We start from the raw sequence: 19,080 nt of genomic DNA, 5'->3' as shown, positions 1-19,080 counted from the left end.
AAATAATTCAAATTCCAATTAGAAAAAGGAAGTGACATGGTTGACTTATTGTACAAATGCAAATAATAATTTTTTCATCGCTGTAAGATATATTGAAAACATTCCCTGAACTAAAAAACAAAAAATGAAGTTACATAGTCATTACAATGTCAGCTTATCTCTTAAATCACTTTCGTAAATAGATTATCAGCACCAGGTTTGTATAGCATCTATGACCCATTTAGCATTTGGGTAAATTAGCTGTCTTATGCACAACTTCATTAAATGCACTTTTCGCGATCCCCGGATCGCCTTTGTTCTAGTCTGTAAGAGAATGATTGAGGTGTAATAGCCTTTTGTTTTCCATTGAAATTGTAATCTGGTGGGTAAATTTTCTGATGAGAAAATCTGGTGCCAACACAGGCCTTTAAACTTGCGATATGTAACTTCCATGACCCTACTAAAATTTAGTTCTAATGATCTCCGTTGTTTTTTAACATTATATATAGTCATTTATACTCTAGGTCTTTTCAAAACAGGGAAAAGTAAAGTGGTAGGAGGGACACATTGCAGTTATGAAAAATGAGGAGTCTTAAACGATTTTATGCATTGCCTACAAACACAAAAAGTACATTAAATAATCAAATTGCTTGAATTAAATATCAATTTGCTGAATATATTTTAAGAAATATATTAACAGCAACGATTTTGTTCCCTTTTCTAAGTTTTATATTTATTCAAATTATGCACTGTCTTCCCTCTTAATAGTCATTTTGTTTGTCATTCTCTGCATTCAATACAGAGTGGAAACAAAAACTACTTGTTGTGTAGATTAAATATAATTTTTAAGTTAAATGCAGTGGCAGCTATACTTGATTTAGGCAAATTAGGAATATTTCTCGGGCGATAAAATGTATTCAAAAATATTGCCTGGACAAAAATTAAGATAAATGCATACATTACTTGAACATGATGTCGCGTTTTTCTTAATTCAATATGCATATTTCTTTTATCAGTGAATGTATTTGTCCCATTATCCATTTATATCTATACATATTAGGTAATGTTATGCCTCTTAGATTGTATTGGACTTTTAGAATGTTATTCTAGGACCTCTCTAAAATACACAAAGAAAAATTAAATTCTATTGCTGTCAGAAGTAGCTTATATAGTTACTAATTAGGGACATACAAAGAAAAGTGAAGTGTTGTGGAGGCCATATTGGATTTATGCAAATGAAGAATATTTCTATGACGACAAAATATTTTAATCAACCTTGCCTGAATCAAACACAAGGCAAATAAGCCCAAAATCCGCATATATCATGTTTAGCCGAATATTTTTAGTAGCAACATTCTATCAGCACCTAGTTAATAACCATAATCTTTTTACATATATGCAAATTAGGAATTAGGCATTGTTTACATTGCTAGATTGTACGAGGCTTTTAGTATGTCATTGTAGGACTTCTCTGAAATACACAGTGGATAAATAATTCTATTGCTGTCAGACGTAGCTTAAAAATAGTTATTAATTGGGAAAAATACAAAGAAAAGTGAAGATTGTGGCGGCCATATTGGATTTATGCAAATTAGGAATATTTCTATGACGACTAGATATTTCCATCAACATTACCTAAACCAAAAACAAGGCAAATAAGCCAAAAACCTGCATAACATATCATGTTTAGCCAATTATTTTTAGCAGAAACATTCTATCAGCACTAAGTTTGTACCCATAATCTTTTTACATCTATGCAAATTAGGCACTGTTTACAATTCTAGATTGTGCTCGGCTTTTAGTATGTTATTCTAGGACTTGTCTAAAATTCAATGTGAAAAAATTATTCTATGCTGTCAGTAGTAGCTTAAAAATAGTTATTAATTTGAGAAAAAACTAAGAAAGGTGAAGTGTTATGGCGGCCATATTGGATTTATGCAAATGAGGAATATTTCTATGACGACAAAATATTTTCAACAACATTGCCTAGACCAAAAAGGAGGCAAATAAGCCAAAAAGCCTGTATCAAAATCATGTTTAGCCACATATTTTAAGTAGAAACCATCTATAAGCGACAATTTTATACCCATGAGCCCCCTTTACATTTATGCAAATTAGGCACTGTTGCACCCCTTAGATTTTATTATACTTTTAGTATGTTATTTCTAGGACCTTTCCAAAATGCATGGTGAAGAAATAATTTCTGTTGCAATTAGTCCTAGGTTGACCCCTTTTTTGGCGTAGATTGACTGGACTATTACGTTAATTTTTAAAATTGTCCATTGTTGCCCAGTCTCCTTCAGTCGACCTCACCGGACATTCTTCAATTAATCGATTCTTAATGTCTTCTCTATCACCTCTTCTACAGACATGTAAACAACTGGGAGCCCTATCTGGTGTGGATGTGAATTCTGCATTCTTGAGTATGTAAGCATCTGTAAATGCGTGGATATATTACTTTGTATGATATGATAAACTCTGTATAAAATTATCAGTTTTGAGCATGATTTTAACACCTGTCGGGGATTTGAATGTACAAGGTTCAGTAAAGAGATCTTTCCCTCTCAGAGACTGGTCGATGGCCTAGCACTTTCATGGTCCAATACAGGCAAATTCTGCACTATGTGCATTGATTGACAGCACAGTGCATGCTCTGAGCCATCAAGCGATTTCACGTGGCTATCAACAAGACATTAATTTCATGACGCAGGATGAATATCAATTGCATCATCTACAGTGTTGCCAGGCAGACCATGCAATAATCACTGTAAATTGTAGTCAGAGTGTACTGATACATCCCTCAAATCTGCCTTCATTTTTGCAACCATCTAAATATCTTGCATCAACTAGAAAACAGTCCACTGAAGTAAGAGACATCGTGCATCCACTAGAAAACAGTCTACTGAAGTGGAACTAACTTTGAAAAATATTACATCTGCTTTTTCGCCCCAGTATTCAGCATGTTCCCATGAAAATAACCATATTGTATGACACTGAATAATTACATATGAGCAGCAAATGTTGAACACGAATAACTTAATAATTTGCTAATAGTATGCCCCAAAATTCCATTAAGATCTAGCCATCATATTGTTGTATAATCTGTACCAAATTTTTAGCTCCCATATGCCATACGTATATTTGGCAAAGGAGGTAATTGTATAGGCTAGAAAAAGTTTCTGTTGTCTGTATGTATGTCTGTATGTCTGTCGACATTAAAAAACTTGTTTACTCTATCATTACAGAGGATGCAGTCAGTATAGTTCAACACCATGATGCAATCACGTAAGTACAAATGTATATACTGTTATGTTTCCAATTCTGCTTCCTGCTTGCTCAAGTTCATTTAATATGTAACAAAAATATACTCCAATGTGACAGCATTGAATTATATACCCCCCCCCCCCCCCCCCCGGTAGAAGGGAGCATGTCAATATTGTAGCATTGTAATATTGTATCTGAACAAAGTATCATACAAAATATAAAAAATAAATAGAAATGAAATATATAACATAGCAGTACTCTTTCTCCACACAAAAAAACAGTACAGTAAAAAGTTTGACTTGTAAAAGAGAAGATGATGAGTCCTTGAACTTGGCTCTTTAGACTGTAACCTATTACCTACAGTTCTACTTTCCCATTATTTTCTTCTACGTGTAACACTTTTTCTTGTTCAACTTCCAAAATTGTTGTGAATTGCAAGTGTTTCACTTGGTTACACACCTTTTTTGCATCTGCTATGTAATCTTAAAAAAATTGCTGAGAACTGGATTTGAATCTAGACTAGAATTAATTTATCATCAAGTTGCTTTTTAGTCCCCACGGACACCGTCCGGGGGGACTTATAGGTTTGGTCATGTCCGTGCGTGCGTGCGTGCGTGCGTGCGTGCGTCCGTCCGTCCGTCCGTTCACGCAGATATCTCTGAGATGCCTGGAGCGATTTCATTCAAACTTGATACAAGGATTACTTCATATGGCATACAGATGCACGTCAATTTGTTTTGTGATACGATCCAATATGGCCGCCAGGCGGCCATTTTATTACGATTTTTTCATGTACAGAGCCATAACTCAGGCCTGTTCCAACCGATTTTATTCAAAGTTGGTACAAGGACATTGACCAATGTCATACAGATGTAGTCAATTTGTTTTGTGATACGATCCAATATGGCCACCAGGCGGCCATTTTATTACGATTTTTTCATGTACAGAGCCATTACTCAGGCATGTTTCGACCGATTTTATTCAGAGTTGGTACAAGGACATTGACCAATGTCATAGATATGCACATCAATTTATTTTGTGATACGATCCAATATGGCTGCCAGGCGGCCATTTTATTACGATTTTTTCATGTACAGAGCCATTACTCAGGCATGTTTCGACCGATTTTATTCAGAGTTGGTACAAGGACATTGACCAATGTCATAGATATGCATGTCAATTTGTTTTGTGATACGATCCAATATGGCCGCCAGGCGGCCATTTTATTACGATTTTTCATGTACAAAGCCATAACTCAGGCACGTTTCAACCGATTTTATTCAAAGTTGGTACAAGCTTATTGACAAATGTCATAGCTGCGCACGGCAATTTGTTTTGTGATACGATCCAATATGGCGGCCAGGCGGCCATTTTATTACGATTTTTCATGTACAGAGCCATAACTCAGGCATATCTCAACCGATTTTATTCAAAGTTGGTACAAGGACATTGACCTATGTCATACATATGCACGTCAATCTGTTTTGTGATACGATCCAATATGGCCGCCAGGCGGCCATTTTATTACGATTTTTTCATGTACAGAGCCATTTCTCAGGCATATCCGCATGTTTTGACCAATTTTATTCAAAGTTGGTACAAGGACATCGACCAATGTCATAGCAATGCACATCAATTTGTTTTGTGATGCGATCCAATATGGCCGCTGTGCGACCATTTTGTTACGATTTTTTTCATGTCCTGAACCATAACTCAGACATGTGTCAAGCAAATTCATTCAAAAGTATTTTTATCACAGACCTAATGAAGAGGACTCTATCCTCTTTGAGGACCTGTAATCAAAGTACCGATTAACAAGTGGGGACTGTGTCATCAACGATGACTTGTTGTCTGTAAATCATTGTGTTGGTGAGGCTAGTGCTTAAATTTGTACATGTATTTCAACTTTAGAGGGAAATATGAAATATGGTTTTCTGGAACACTATAAATGCAAATATTATCAAAAATTACGGCTATTGTCCTTTTATGTACAATATCATGGTTAATAAAGTGCGTTTTTCGTTTTAATCCAGTGGTACAGAAAAGCAACATGTTGCAGATGACTATGCCAAGAGACTTGCTATGGGTATTCAACAGTGTCAGGTGAGAAGTTCAAGGTTCACTTGACTTGTCTGAATGCAGTGTGTGTGTGTATTGAGTGCAATACTAAATATCTGCAATATACCAGCAGCACATTCCAAAATGTGAATCAGTATCTGTGTTGTATGAACTATTGACTGAATGACGGAACATGATTATATGCATATTCATGATATATCACTGGTCACAGAAATTTAGGATGCAAATTCAGTTTTCAATTAACTGCCTTACATTAGCCAAAAGGTGAAAGGTCAGGCAAAGGTCAGTGATGAAGGTCAGCAAGGTCAAAATCTTTGAGGTATTGGTATTCTGGATGGCAGTTAAGTAATTGGAAAGCTGTGTTTGTACCCCCTGTTTCCTATATTTAATTTGCATATAAGCTCATCTCCCTTTGATATACAGAGAGCCATATTTCTTCGGCCAATTTTGTTAAAATTTCTTTCTGTATGTTGGTGTTGTAAGAGGATTTTAATTTGCAAATGTACTTGGCAAGTACACTTGCTGTGTACATATACAGCAACTGAAAAGAAGAAGATAAACAATTTAATAATACGTATACATTGCAAAAGAATGGACCGACAAATATGTGCAAGAATACATACCAAAATCATAATATAAATAAAATTCTTTTCCCTCCTCAGATATCCCTGTCAGACGTGATCTCCAAGTTAATGTTGAAGACAAAAACAGCACCAGCCCCAAAACTTGAATTCTGTAACTACTTGAACATAAGTGTATGCGCCACCACACAATCCACAGATGCAGTGAGTAACACCACATACTCAACCAGATCAAATTTCATCATCGTCCAAGTTAGACCATATTTGTGGACAGACAGAAGAAAATAGATGCTTGTTCTGTGGGCTGTTTTATCTTAACTTTTCCATTCTTAGATTTCCAACGACAAGTTCTCTTTCTTTCCTTTCATGCTCTGTGCTATTGTACGTATTTCACTCCAAGTAATTCTAAAGCCTCGCACCGTTTCTAGTTTTCAGTGACTGCGTACAATACATTAGCTTGTGAAGTCAGAGACTACGTGAGAATTCCGGTGAATGGTACCCAGTTTACTGTGATGGGACCAGGCAACAAAAATATCCAGTACCAGGTAGGATGGATTCTGAGTTGCAAATTTTCAACTTACATACAACCATTACTTTTATAATGGTGTAAAATTATTCACTTTTTTCCCCATTTGATAAATTTTTGCTTGGAAACAGAGCAAAGTTTATAGCTAGTGTGGAATTTTCAGTAGAATCGGGCATGTCGCTGTTTCTTATATGGGCATCTGAAATCTCAAACAGTATAATTATTATTGGGTCAGCAATCCATCAACATTGGGACCCAAATACAATTTCCAGTCATCGTCACTATTAAAGTTGACACTGTATGTCAATCATTATGTCTTCAATTTCAGGTGATGGAAGTTACAAGCGAGACGAAACGAGTACGTCGTGATAAAGGCAGTACAACACATGAGTTGATCTTCCCCATAACGATACCATCAGTTGGTTTCAGTTCGTACCTAGTCACCGCACAGACAACAAAACAAAGTGAGTATACAAATATACGGCACAAAATATCATCCCACTTAACCCTTTGAGTGCCAAAGTCAATTTTTGCCGCTGTTATAAAAATATACCTCAGTCAATTTTTGTCAGATTTTTGCCAACATTTTGATACAAAATTGTGGCCAGTGAAATGTTGTGTTCCTTTGGTCCAAAATTATCAAAAAAATTGCAGAAAAGTTCATAAAAATTGGTAAAATGTTGCACTAAAATTTTGATGGGAAAAATACAACACTCAAAGGGTTAAAAGCAGCTTGTTCAGGAATGTTCATTGCCAGTCAGAGTGGAGGACCTACATCGCATAGCCATAATCCCTTGGCTGCAAAATGCAACCATTTTGAAACATCATGTGCAGTACACTTTTCCAAGATTGTTCAACAAAATGGTTCAACCAACGGTTTCCACACTGGCTTTCCTAAGTAGTGGCTTTACAAAGATCAAAGACATTGAATATTTGGATAGACTGTCAAGACTTGTACCAACATCAAAGAATTGATTTTTTCAGCGGGATTAATGAAATCATCATTTTTGTTGGAAATGGTAGCGTCTCTTTCACAAATGTATTATTTTCATTTAAATGAAATTCATTTTTGACACCATATGAAGTTTTTTAAATGTTAATTACCAAAGCAGGGCCGTGGCCCATCTGCCTGAACAATATAGATGAGAAAGAAATGAGGGTCTGTAATATAAAATAGGCAGCTTTTTAACACTCAAAAGTTATTCAGAAATATTTCAAAATTCAAGCTCCACTTACAATTGCTATGAATAAATGCTGATTATTATACATCTACCATCGCGAACAATAGAATTTAGCGTGCGCTAAAAAAGCCGTACGGAACTCGCGCCCGTTCCGTACGGCACGGTTTCAAGGCGCCCCGTTCCCTGCGGCTGTATTTGCGCGTTCACTGTAGAACGGTTTCAAGGGACCCCTTGGACGAGTGCCAGAACAAGTCTCACGTGCGCTCTGTACGTACGTACATGTGTAGTGCACACACTCCAAAACTTGCAGAAGCGCGTCCGTTGTAGCGTTCCACACTGGCGTGATAAAATCTGAAGAAAAATTGTTGACATTGCACGAAAACGGTCACTACTCCGACATTTTGATGCCCCGATCAGGAATGTAAGATGTATAATAATAAGGTTATTACGAAAATACCGCAAAGGATGCACTCGGACATTGGCGCCTCGCATCGCCCTCCGCTTCGCGTCGGGCGATACGCTGCGCTAATGTCCTCGTGCATCCTTTGCGGTATTTTCGTAATAACCTCATAATATTTAACCTCTCACATATATGTGATAGCAAATATACATCTCAAGCTGTTCAACTCCCTTGTTTGATACTGCACACCCTATCAGATCATTCACCATACTGTAATTATTCAACTCCGTTGTTTGATACTGAACACCCTATCAGATCATTCACCATACTGTAATTATTCAAATCCATTGTTTGATACTGCACACCCTATCAGATCATTCACTGTACTGTAATTATTCAAATCCATTGTTTGATACTGCACACCCTATAAGATCATTCACCGTACTGTAATTATTCAAATCCATTGTTTGATACTGCACACCCTATAAGATCATTCACCGTACTGTAATTATTCAAATCCATTGTTTGATACTGCACACCCTATAAGATCATTCACCGTACTGTAATTATTCAAATCAGTTGTTTGATACTGCACACCCTATCAGATCATTCACCGTACTGTAATTGTTCAAATCCATTGTTTGATACTGCACACCCTATCAGATCATTCACCGTACTGTAATTGTTCAAATCCATTGTTTGATACTGCACACCCTATAAGATCATTCACCGTACTGTAATTATTCAAATCAGTTGTTTGATACTGCACACCCTATAAGATCATTCACCGTACTGTAATTATTCAAATCAGTTGTTTGATACTGCACACCCTATCAGATCATTCACCGTACTGTAATTGTTCAAATCAGTTGTTTGATACTGAACACCCTATCAGATCATTCACCATACTGTAATTATTCAAATCCATTGTTTGATACTGCACACCCTATCAGATCATTCACCGTACTGTAATTATTCAAATCCATTGTTTGATACTGCACACCCTATAAGATCATTCACCGTACTGTAATTATTCAAATCAGTTGTTTGATACTGCACACCCTATAAGATAATTCACCGTACTGTAATTATTCAAATCCATTGTTTGATACTGCACACCCTATAAGATCATTCACCGTACTGTAATTATTCAAATCAGTTGTTTGATACTGCACACCCTATAAGATCATTCACCGTACTGTAATTATTCAAATCCATTGTTTGATACTGCACACCCTATAAGATCATTCACCGTACTGTAATTGTTCAAATCCATTGTTTGATACTGCACACCCTATAAGATCATTCACCGTACTGTAATTGTTCAAATCCATTGTTTGATACTGCACACCCTATCAGATCATTCACCGTACTGTAATTGTTCAAATCCATTGTTTGATACTGCACACCCTATCAGATCATTCACCGTACTGTAATTATTCAAATCCATTGTTTGATACTGCACACCCTATCAGATCATTCACCATACTGTAATTATTCAAATCCATTGTTTGATACTGCACACCCTATAAGATCATTCACCGTACTGTAATTGTTCAAATCCATTGTTTGATACTGCACACCCTATAAGATCATTCACCGTACTGTAATTGTTCAAATCCATTGTTTGATACTGCACACCCTATAAGATCATTCACCGTACTGTAATTGTTCAAATCCATTGTTTGATACTGCACACCCTATCAGATCATTCACCATACTGTAATTATTCAAATCCATTGTTTGATACTGCACACCCTATAAGATCATTCACCATACTGTAATTATTCAAATCCATTGTTTGATACTGCACACCCTATAAGATCATTCACCGTACTGTAATTATTCAAATCCATTGTTTGATACTGCACACCCTATAAGATCATTCACCATACTGTAATTATTCAAATCCATTGTTTGATACTGCACACCCTATCAGATCATTCACCGTACTGTAATTATTCAAATCCATTGTTTGATACTGCACACCCTATAAGATCATTCACCGTACTGTAATTATTCAAATCAGTTGTTTGATACTGCACACCCTATAAGATCATTCACCGTACTGTAATTGTTCAAATCAGTTGTTTGATACTGAACACCCTATCAGATCATTCACCGTACTGTAATTATTCAAATCAGTTGTTTGATACTGCACACCCTATATATAAGATCATTCATCGTGGCACATACAATTGAAAACATACCAGGAATAAACTCTCTTTCAGTTTTCAATGATATAAGGCCAAAAAATATAAATTGTGCTGTTCCGATAACATGGTTTTCAAAAATAGGATGGGTAGGTCGGCAAGGATTTTTTTTTCCTAAATATTTTTATTTTTAAATATGCATTTTTCAGGGGTTCAGTGTGATCAAACACTGAACACAACATTTCCAGAAAAATGTATCATACATATAAAAGGAATAAAAACATAAAAGACATCCTCGTTCAAACAAAAAATCAAATGCCAGGTAACGAACATGTGATTTTACGGGTTTTTTCTTTCTTTTTTTTTACTTCCGTGTTTACATAGCTCTAAAAAAGTTTAGGGTTGACAGGCAAAAATTAGCGTAGGCCAGGTTATCGGAACAGCACAGTTTTATGTCTTTGGCCTAAGACTGTTCAATGGAAACAAAAAAGATAAAAAAATTGCAAGACAGGATCTGGTATGTTGTCATTTTCACAGTAAATCTTGATTAGAAACTAATTTTATTTTTTTTCATTCACAGGAAGCAAGGGTGATGGGAGTGTACCAGCCATTCACAAAGCTGAAAACTCAAATGATGTCACCATTAAGAATGATAACTTGATGTTATTGTTTGACGGAGGCACGGGCTTGTTGAAATCCATGACCAATATTCCCGACAACTTGACGCTGGAAGTTCAGCAATCCTTCTACTGGTACAACAGCAGCGAAGGATCAAATCCTTACCAGTTTCGGCCACTTGGTGTCAAAGCCATCCCACTCCTCAATAAAAATGTCAACTTAACCTACATACAAGTGAGTCTCAGGCTTGCTCTCTCTCTCTCTCTCTCTCTCTCTCTCTCTCTCTCTCTCTCTGCATTATTAAAAGTGGTAATTTGCAGTTTTTCCATCAATTTTTAATATGTAGAGTTTATCATCATACTGGTAGGTATTGAATTAAAACAGCACATAACATATGTCTATTCTCGACACAGTGTGTGATAAACATTGGCAATGATGATAATATCATCCTATAAAATTGTTACTGTCCTATGCATATATACTGTCACCTGTTCCAATTTTGCCACAGTTACCATGGAAAGAGAAAATCTAACCAATCACAGATTTTAAGCGGGTGGCTGCTTTTTAAACAGCGCCCTCACATGGGGATTTTGAATACCAAGGAATGCCCCTTTGACCATATATGGGCATATTTAGATTACAGGTGACTGTATACCTTTAATCATTGGATTTTCATGCAAGGAAGTTAACAAAATAATTGTCCCACTCACTGGCAAGCTGAAAGATGCCAGCTGTATGTTTAGATATGCCTGGACATTTTCTGTGCATCGTTGAGGACAAGCCAGGGGCAGTTACTCACTAAGGTAAAGTCAAGAAAACAATACCTTCTGGCTCTTCAGTCAACAATTGTCCATATGGTAACTTTGCAGGGGAACATAGTCGAGGAAGTTCACCAGCAGTTCACGCCGTGGCTCAGTCAAGTAATACGACTTCACAAAGATCAAAAACATGCAGAGTTTGAATGGACTGTCGGTCCAGTACCAGATAAGTATGTCCTTTGAATTCCATTATTTGAGTGTTCCAAGTTCCTAGAGACAATTTATAAGTTCTATCAATGGTGGTGCCATCCAACGATAGAGAGAGATGCTTTTCCTGCTATGTTTTTGTCAATTTCTGCCATTATATAGGTTTTTTCTTAATTGAAGGCTGCATCAACCCTTGATAATAAAAATTGTTAACAGGAAGTCTGGTATTGAAAGACCTAGATGAGAGAGCTTAGCTATCATTGTGACATTGACCCTGGCTATTAGTGTGCGCAAATTTTCCTCAATCCAAACAAATCTTGTGGAAGATGGTACTGATGTTTCAATCTTTGCGGCTGTTTATAAACAGTTGTCAGCTCAATTGTCTCTCTTATTGCATGCACAAAATGTCATTTTAAACCGACAGGAATGCATCTACAGATATTTAAATTGAAGTGAAGTGAAGTATTAATGAGTGTAGAATAACACCATTGAAGTCCAGTTTTCAGATAGTAGTTTACCATTGAGTTAATATGAAATATTTGTGCCGTTCTTATTTATTTTTATAAGTATTTATTTGTAAAGATGGAGCATCTCAACCGGTGTTTTCACTTTCTTTCTGTAGAAGTGGACTTGGCATGGAAATTATCACTCGATTTGAGACGCCATTGAAAAGTGACAAGCTGTTCTACACTGATGCTAATGGCAGACAAATGATTCAAAGGAGGTATGAAATATGTGATTCTTCTAGAGATGTTTACAGTGTTGTTGATTCTGATCATCGATGCAAAAGACAGTGTTCTGAAAGATTCCATCTGCAGCTAGAAAGTTGCATTTCGCAACGGATTCAACTTTTCTCAGCAGAGGGAGATATATGTTGATATATTCAGTAGAGTCAGATGATATGCACACAATAGTTGTTAGAATTTTATAGTTTAGGTTCTGGTTTGACATCAAGGTCTTTTATTCTATATCATGTTATAACTATCCAAAGCAGTTGTTGATACTCATATACTGTCAAAATTCAATCACCAGCTGATGCAGATTATAAAGTGCAGCGTTACCTGCAGAGTGTCATGACATATCATTCCCTTTAGTTTAGACATCTGACCACAGTCCCTCCTTTGTGGAGGGACTGTGACCTGACCAATCATATGTTACTTTTAACCCCAGTTGAGCGATAATATTATCGTTTTGAATGCATGTGCCTTTGTGCAATTTTTACAAGTGTATGTATGTATGTATGTATGTATGTATGTATGTATGTATGTATGTATGTATGTATGTATGTATGTATGTATGTATGTATGTATGTATGTATGTATGTATGTATGTATATGTATGTGCTTGCAATTGCAACTCACGCCATGTGAAGAGATAGTGCTCAAAATTCATAGCAAGGCTAGCTGTAGCTCATATATTGATCCTATCAGACTTTGAGGTACACAGGTGTATTGTGTCGTTAAGATCATGCAATAGCTTTGAGTTTGAATGCAATAAAAATATTGTTCATCTTAGACATTAACCCTTTGAGTGCTGTAATTTTTTCCCACCAAAATTTTAGTGCAACATTTTACCAATTTTTAAAAAGTTCTCTTTAATTCTTTTGATGATTTTGGACCAAATGGATATCACATTTCATTGGCTAAAATTTTTAAACAAAATTTTGTCAACAATCTGAAAAAATTGACTGGGGTATATTTTGTAAAGGTGAAAAAAAATTGACTTTGGCGCTCAAAGGGTTAATGAAGTGTTGTATCCTCTCATTGGCCAGGTGCCAATAAAGCCAATCATGTAACTCAAAAGGGAGACATGTTTTTTTTCCAATACCAAAGTCCAATTTTCAATCTCATAATTTCATTGAATATGTCACAAAAATCTCCTCATATCACCTTGCAGACGTAACCATAGAGACACATATCCGTTGCCAATGATTAATCTTGTAGCTGCAAACTACTTCCCTGTGAATTCCAGAATTTACATCAAGGTAGATGTTTCTTTACGTATTGTATGGAAAAAGAGTACAGTTTTCTGATAATGATGACATCATCAAAACCACAGTTACCATTTTGGTAACATAAACTTTGACCCAGCTGAAAAAAAATGCAGCATGAAGGCTTCATTGAATTGTATGAGGAAAACTGGGACAAATTTTGAACTTTTCTGTACAACTGACAATGATGAATATCAATGAGGTAGAAATTAAGTGTCCTCCAGCTCAGTGCAGTCTTCCTACATTTGTGATCTTGTGTGGCATCAGCTGTGATAGTTCATAGCTACGCGGCTGTGTGTAGTTTTTGAACTCAATGACAAGTGTCCGTATTATGGGATATATCACTTCATATCTTTTTTCAGGATGATGAGGCACAGCTGACTGTTTTGACAGACAGATCACAGGGTGGCAGCAGTCTTGTTGATGGAGCTTTAGAATTGATGGTGAGAGTTGAAATTGATGTTTCAAAAAGTACATTTCACTTCAGTTCATTATTGTTGACCCTTGTCACAATTTTGTAAGTCCCAGAACCTGGCACTGGCAGTTATAGTTAGCTCAGCAAGGTGTTAGTGTGAGTTTATGCTGATGTATGTCAGCTTGATTTGTGTAGGTATTGTGGGTGTGTGTGTGTGTGTGTGTCCCCCAAACATATACAGATTATGGTCTACATATTAAGTATTCAAACCAAACAGTATAGTGACCTATATTTTTGCTTGTAATATTGTATGATTTGACAATAATACAGGTCCAAGAATCATTACCATTTAAAGTAACTAAAATTACCAGGTCCAAGAAACAAATAGAAAAATGATATTTAAAATAGTGCCATCTTGAACCAAAAGTGGTGGTAACTTGATATCACATGACAAAATGTTGGGTCACTTTTGGACGATTCTTTCAAGTGAATTTGACAAGTATTGTGTTATGTGTGCGGTGTATGTCGGTACATACACAGCATTTTACCAGTACAGGGGTTTAGAATCTAAGATATTGCTGATATATTTGCCCTGTAGATTCATAGAAGACTGCTTCACAATTCAGGGGGCGGTTTAAATGAAGCTTTGAATGAAACAGGGCAGTATGGCGATGGTTTGATTGTCAGAGGAAAACATTACGTCATCCTTGAAAAACCTGGCAAGTCAGCCAAAGTTCATCGACCTCTGGGACTTCAGGTCTTTGCAAAACCAACCTTGTTATTTTCACACCTGGTTCCAGACTGGAGATCAAAATATTACACAAAAGTAAGTCGAGTAAAATTGCAAATTTTGCCCCTCGAATAACCTTTTAATCAGGGTATAAAACGTTTTGTCCACCATTTGTTTTTATTGTACGGCGCCGATCTCCTACTGAAAAGATGTTTTAATTGTGTGATTGTTTAACTAGAGGTATTACTGTCTCTATATTGGTGTCCACAATCTGCTTTCAGTTGGTTCAGTCTGACTAGATTAAAATCATCTGATTTCATCGAATTTTAATTTCAGTTGATTTATTCTGATTTGTTAAATCTATCTGATTAAACTCCAACTGAATACAGCCGATTGCTTGTATATATTACTTTGTTCTGTATCACAGGTACAGCAGATTGAAGTAATAGGATGTTTAGTTAATTTGACATTTCCCAACTGTTCCAATCTCACTGCTTCAGTATAATAACCTAATCACATGGGAAAAAATACATCTGTTACTATGACTAGATCTTTTTTTCACCAAGTGGAATTTTGTGGAAAATCAAATTAGTATAGTATGAGAAATTAAAGTTTGAAACAACCAATGATAGTCAGGAAAATAGGGGATAGTTTAATTTGCATGTTCATGGAAATAGTGTACTTCAAATCAAGGCAGTATGCATCTCAAAACTGAGTGCCCCTCAACAAGGATAGACCAGAAAAGTTTTTGTGAAAATTGACTCCCTGAGCATGTTCTATCTGAAATTCAGTGTGGTTGATTGCAAACTGTGACCATTAAAAGAAAGTATGACCTTTGATGGTGCTTAGCTGATTTTCATTCTTGTCTGTGCAACAGTACTCATACCTGAACACAAGTTTACCCATTAATGGTCACCTGCTGACTCTAGAGCAATGGGGACAAGACAAAAACAATGTTTTACTGCGACTAGAACACCCCTTTGAGGTGAATGAGGACCAGACATTATCCAAGGCCATCAAAGTGTCTTTAAAGGTAATTAGATTTGCTGTCTTCTATGAAGTTACATAGAACTCACTACAGTTGATGTTAAAATTCAAGGAAATTTCATCTGAACTCACAATCTTATACTGTTTCCATTATGATGGCAAGACTTAAAGGTATACTGTCACCTGTTCCAATTTTGCCACAGTTACCATGGAAAGAGAAAATCTAACCAATCACAGATTTTAAGCGGGTGGCCACTTTTTAAAAACAGCGCCCTCACATGGGGATTTTGAATATCAAGGAACACCCTTTTGACCATATATGGGCATATTTGGATAACAGGTGACTGTATAACTTTAAACCTGATACAAACAGGTTTGGGGGAATATTAGTTTCTGTAGTATCCTTTGAAGGCAGGGTCAGTGTGCGATCATTAAACCTTGTATTTACATCATAATGTTCTTTGAAAATTTGTGATGATCATCGAATTCTCTAGACTGAAAGATCTGTCGCTTGAGGGCGCTCTCTATGCCCCCCTACGGTCGTAAGGAGGAGCATAGGGAGTGCCCTTGAGCGATGGATCTTTCAGTCTAGTAATTTCATTAAATGTTTTCAGTCACCCATATTTGTTCATATCAATATGAAGTGGAAAGACCAGAGCATGGTGATCACTGCAAAGCTGGACGTACGTTATTTCAAACATCAAATGTGAATGTGTACCTGTAAATTCTGGTTACGCGACAAATATTACGTTTATTTATAGAATGAATACAGCAATTGATTTGGAACTTTTCATAGAGCAATGTCACTCTCATTTTCATAGAAACTGTTGGCATCAGTGTTTGAAATCAGTGATGTACAAGAAATGACCCTGGATGGCAACTTGCCCATAAGTCAGTCCACACGTTTGCAGTGGAACACCAAGACAGAAGGGCAATTTAAAGAAGGTAAGACATAGTCACAAAACAGGTCACAATATAAATGACATTGGTTACTACTTGATGTTTTTTTTAATAGGAAAAGGAACAGCCAGAGCTAGTCAGATTGAACAGTGAAAATGAGTTTCATCAGTTGGTAAATATACACTGTGCACCTATCTGTGCAGGATGTTTTAGAACTCATAATAAGAGAAATATTTCATATGCTGTATATCTGGAAATTTCAGCTACGGGACGACATAAAGGCAAAAAGATCAAAATTCTACAGTCATATACAATTGTGATGATTCGCGCAAGACAACCGGTACACCATTTTGGCAATTAATTACATTCTCAAAATATAAATTTTGGTAGATTTTTACACGTGTTTAATTTACACAACCTTTTTTTGTAACAATTTTTTAATTTTGTTTTATTCCATTGTAGATCTTAGATATAAGACTACCAGCTATGGAAAGCAGGCTGATGTCACACTTGGCCCAATGGACATTCAAACTTTTCTTCTGTCAGTGAAACCAAGGAAGCCATAAAATTTGCCACTTTTCATTCAGTCATGCTTTTCATCAAATGCCGCAATGTTTTATATATAAATGTTGTTCAATGCATAGTAATGGCATACTCAGGAAATTGTATAATGTGCAAACGTTCTGAAAAACATCATTTTTACTCATACATACATTGTAGTAAAGTTTATTGTAATACAGTAGTAGTGCATTTTTATATCAATTACTACCAAGTTTAATTTTGCCAGCAAATCTAAAGAAATACTTGATACTGGTATTGTAGATACATATGTAGCCATAGTGATCAATGAAGATTGTGAAAGACTTTTCTTATTGGTCAACTTGTCATTGTTACAGAAATTTCCAAACCCGGGGTTTATAATACTTCTTTGAGACACAAACAAAGAAATTATTATATTAAAAATATTTTTTGGGCTGTTTATGCTCTCTACTAGGAACAAAAAGTTCATATGTCTTTTTGAAATTTCCAACCACAACATGCCAGTTCTGCATATTTAGACACTTTTCAGTGAATAGTGAAGTAATTAGATGGTCAAAGACTATCCCATATATACAGCAGACATATCTGAATAATAGTTTCAGACTTGTAGATACTTAATGAAAAGGACGAGTAGGCAGCCACATTGGATCACAGTGCAAAATAAATTGATGTGCAAAGACATCTCAGGGTAAAGAAATTATTCTTGACTCGTATAACCTTTGAACTTATTGGATATCACTGCCACTTGATGGCAGTCTTGCAAAATGAAATTGATGTGCAAATGTTCATGTCAAGGAATATTACAGATGTATAAGTTTATGAAGTAGGAAAACACTGTATATATATGAATTTTATATGAAATGCTTTGTCTGAAAAAAATTTATTAAAACCTGGATATTTTGAGTACGCTGTGGTGAGAGAATGAAATGATATTCTGAATGATTAGCAAGAATTTGATACATTGTGACCTGTAAGTGTCTTTAGCTTTAAACAAATATTTCCTTCTCAGTCTTAAATATGCAGGGTTGTGATTTGAACTCTTTGTGAATATTGGATCAGTTGAAACATTTTAGAAATGGCAATAAAGACTATTTTTAATTGTGATTTGATAAAGTATTCGTTGATGTAGTGAGAAGAGGAAACCTACAGTTATTGAATGAGATATCATGGTATAAAACATTAATAGTGAGTTTCTTTCATGAGAGTAATGAAATTTATCAAACAGCACATTTTGTTCCTCTGTATAGTAAGGGATAGCCTACAATGCATCAAAGAGTGTCATTGATTTTAATATTATACACCTGTTGTACAAATTCATAGATTCGTCCAAAGGAGAAATGGCACAACCAAAGACAACCTTGCCAAACAACAATAGGTTTGTCCCAAAAGTTTACAGGTGCAATTTTTTTTCATTATTTGAAAATCTCCGACTGGAGCCATTTGAAGGATGATACCAACTTTGAAAGTGATCTGGCTAGTTATTACGTAAGAAATGCTATTTTGGCCAGACTTTGAAAAAACTTGCAAAGTTTTTCAGGAAAAAATGTTCTGACTAAAATATGAGAAAGTTGCCCCTTAAAATTTGCATATGTGAATTTTCTCATCAGTCGTACACATCTGAATGAAGTCACTCCTACGAACATACGTACAACATTTGGTATTTTGACATAAATATGAAATCTAATTTTTACAGATATTGGATGAGTGATTTCAGAGCAAAAAAGACATCTTTACCCAAAATAAGAACTTTGATTGTCATTTCCGCAAACTTG

General features: G+C 35.8%; 1 protein-coding gene across 2 annotated transcripts in view; it reads left to right on the top strand.

The window, feature by feature from the left end:
- The window catches only part of LOC139145053 (lysosomal alpha-mannosidase-like), a 28,904-nt gene extending 10,492 nt beyond the window's left edge, over nucleotides 1-18,412 (top strand). For both annotated transcript variants that reach the window (XM_070715983.1, XM_070715984.1), the window contains exons 9-23: nucleotides 2,348-2,402; nucleotides 3,225-3,264; nucleotides 5,277-5,346; nucleotides 5,985-6,107; nucleotides 6,332-6,448; nucleotides 6,758-6,893; nucleotides 10,744-11,015; nucleotides 11,651-11,769; nucleotides 12,369-12,470; nucleotides 13,643-13,730; nucleotides 14,099-14,179; nucleotides 14,750-14,977; nucleotides 15,759-15,914; nucleotides 16,690-16,813; nucleotides 17,231-18,412. In XM_070715983.1, the coding sequence (XP_070572084.1) occupies nucleotides 2,348-2,402; nucleotides 3,225-3,264; nucleotides 5,277-5,346; nucleotides 5,985-6,107; nucleotides 6,332-6,448; nucleotides 6,758-6,893; nucleotides 10,744-11,015; nucleotides 11,651-11,769; nucleotides 12,369-12,470; nucleotides 13,643-13,730; nucleotides 14,099-14,179; nucleotides 14,750-14,977; nucleotides 15,759-15,914; nucleotides 16,690-16,813; nucleotides 17,231-17,334 (1,815 nt within the window). In that variant the 3' untranslated portion in view covers nucleotides 17,335-18,412. The remainder of the gene's footprint in view (nucleotides 1-2,347; nucleotides 2,403-3,224; nucleotides 3,265-5,276; nucleotides 5,347-5,984; nucleotides 6,108-6,331; nucleotides 6,449-6,757; nucleotides 6,894-10,743; nucleotides 11,016-11,650; nucleotides 11,770-12,368; nucleotides 12,471-13,642; nucleotides 13,731-14,098; nucleotides 14,180-14,749; nucleotides 14,978-15,758; nucleotides 15,915-16,689; nucleotides 16,814-17,230) is intronic.
- The last annotated feature ends 668 nt before the right edge of the window (nucleotides 18,413-19,080 follow it).

The sequence above is a fragment of the Ptychodera flava genome, chromosome 12 (assembly GCF_041260155.1).
Source record: "Ptychodera flava strain L36383 chromosome 12, AS_Pfla_20210202, whole genome shotgun sequence".
NCBI classification, from domain to species: domain Eukaryota; kingdom Metazoa; phylum Hemichordata; class Enteropneusta; family Ptychoderidae; genus Ptychodera; species Ptychodera flava.
Note: the sequence above shows the minus strand (reverse complement) of the source record. Positions and strands in the feature narration are given on the sequence as shown.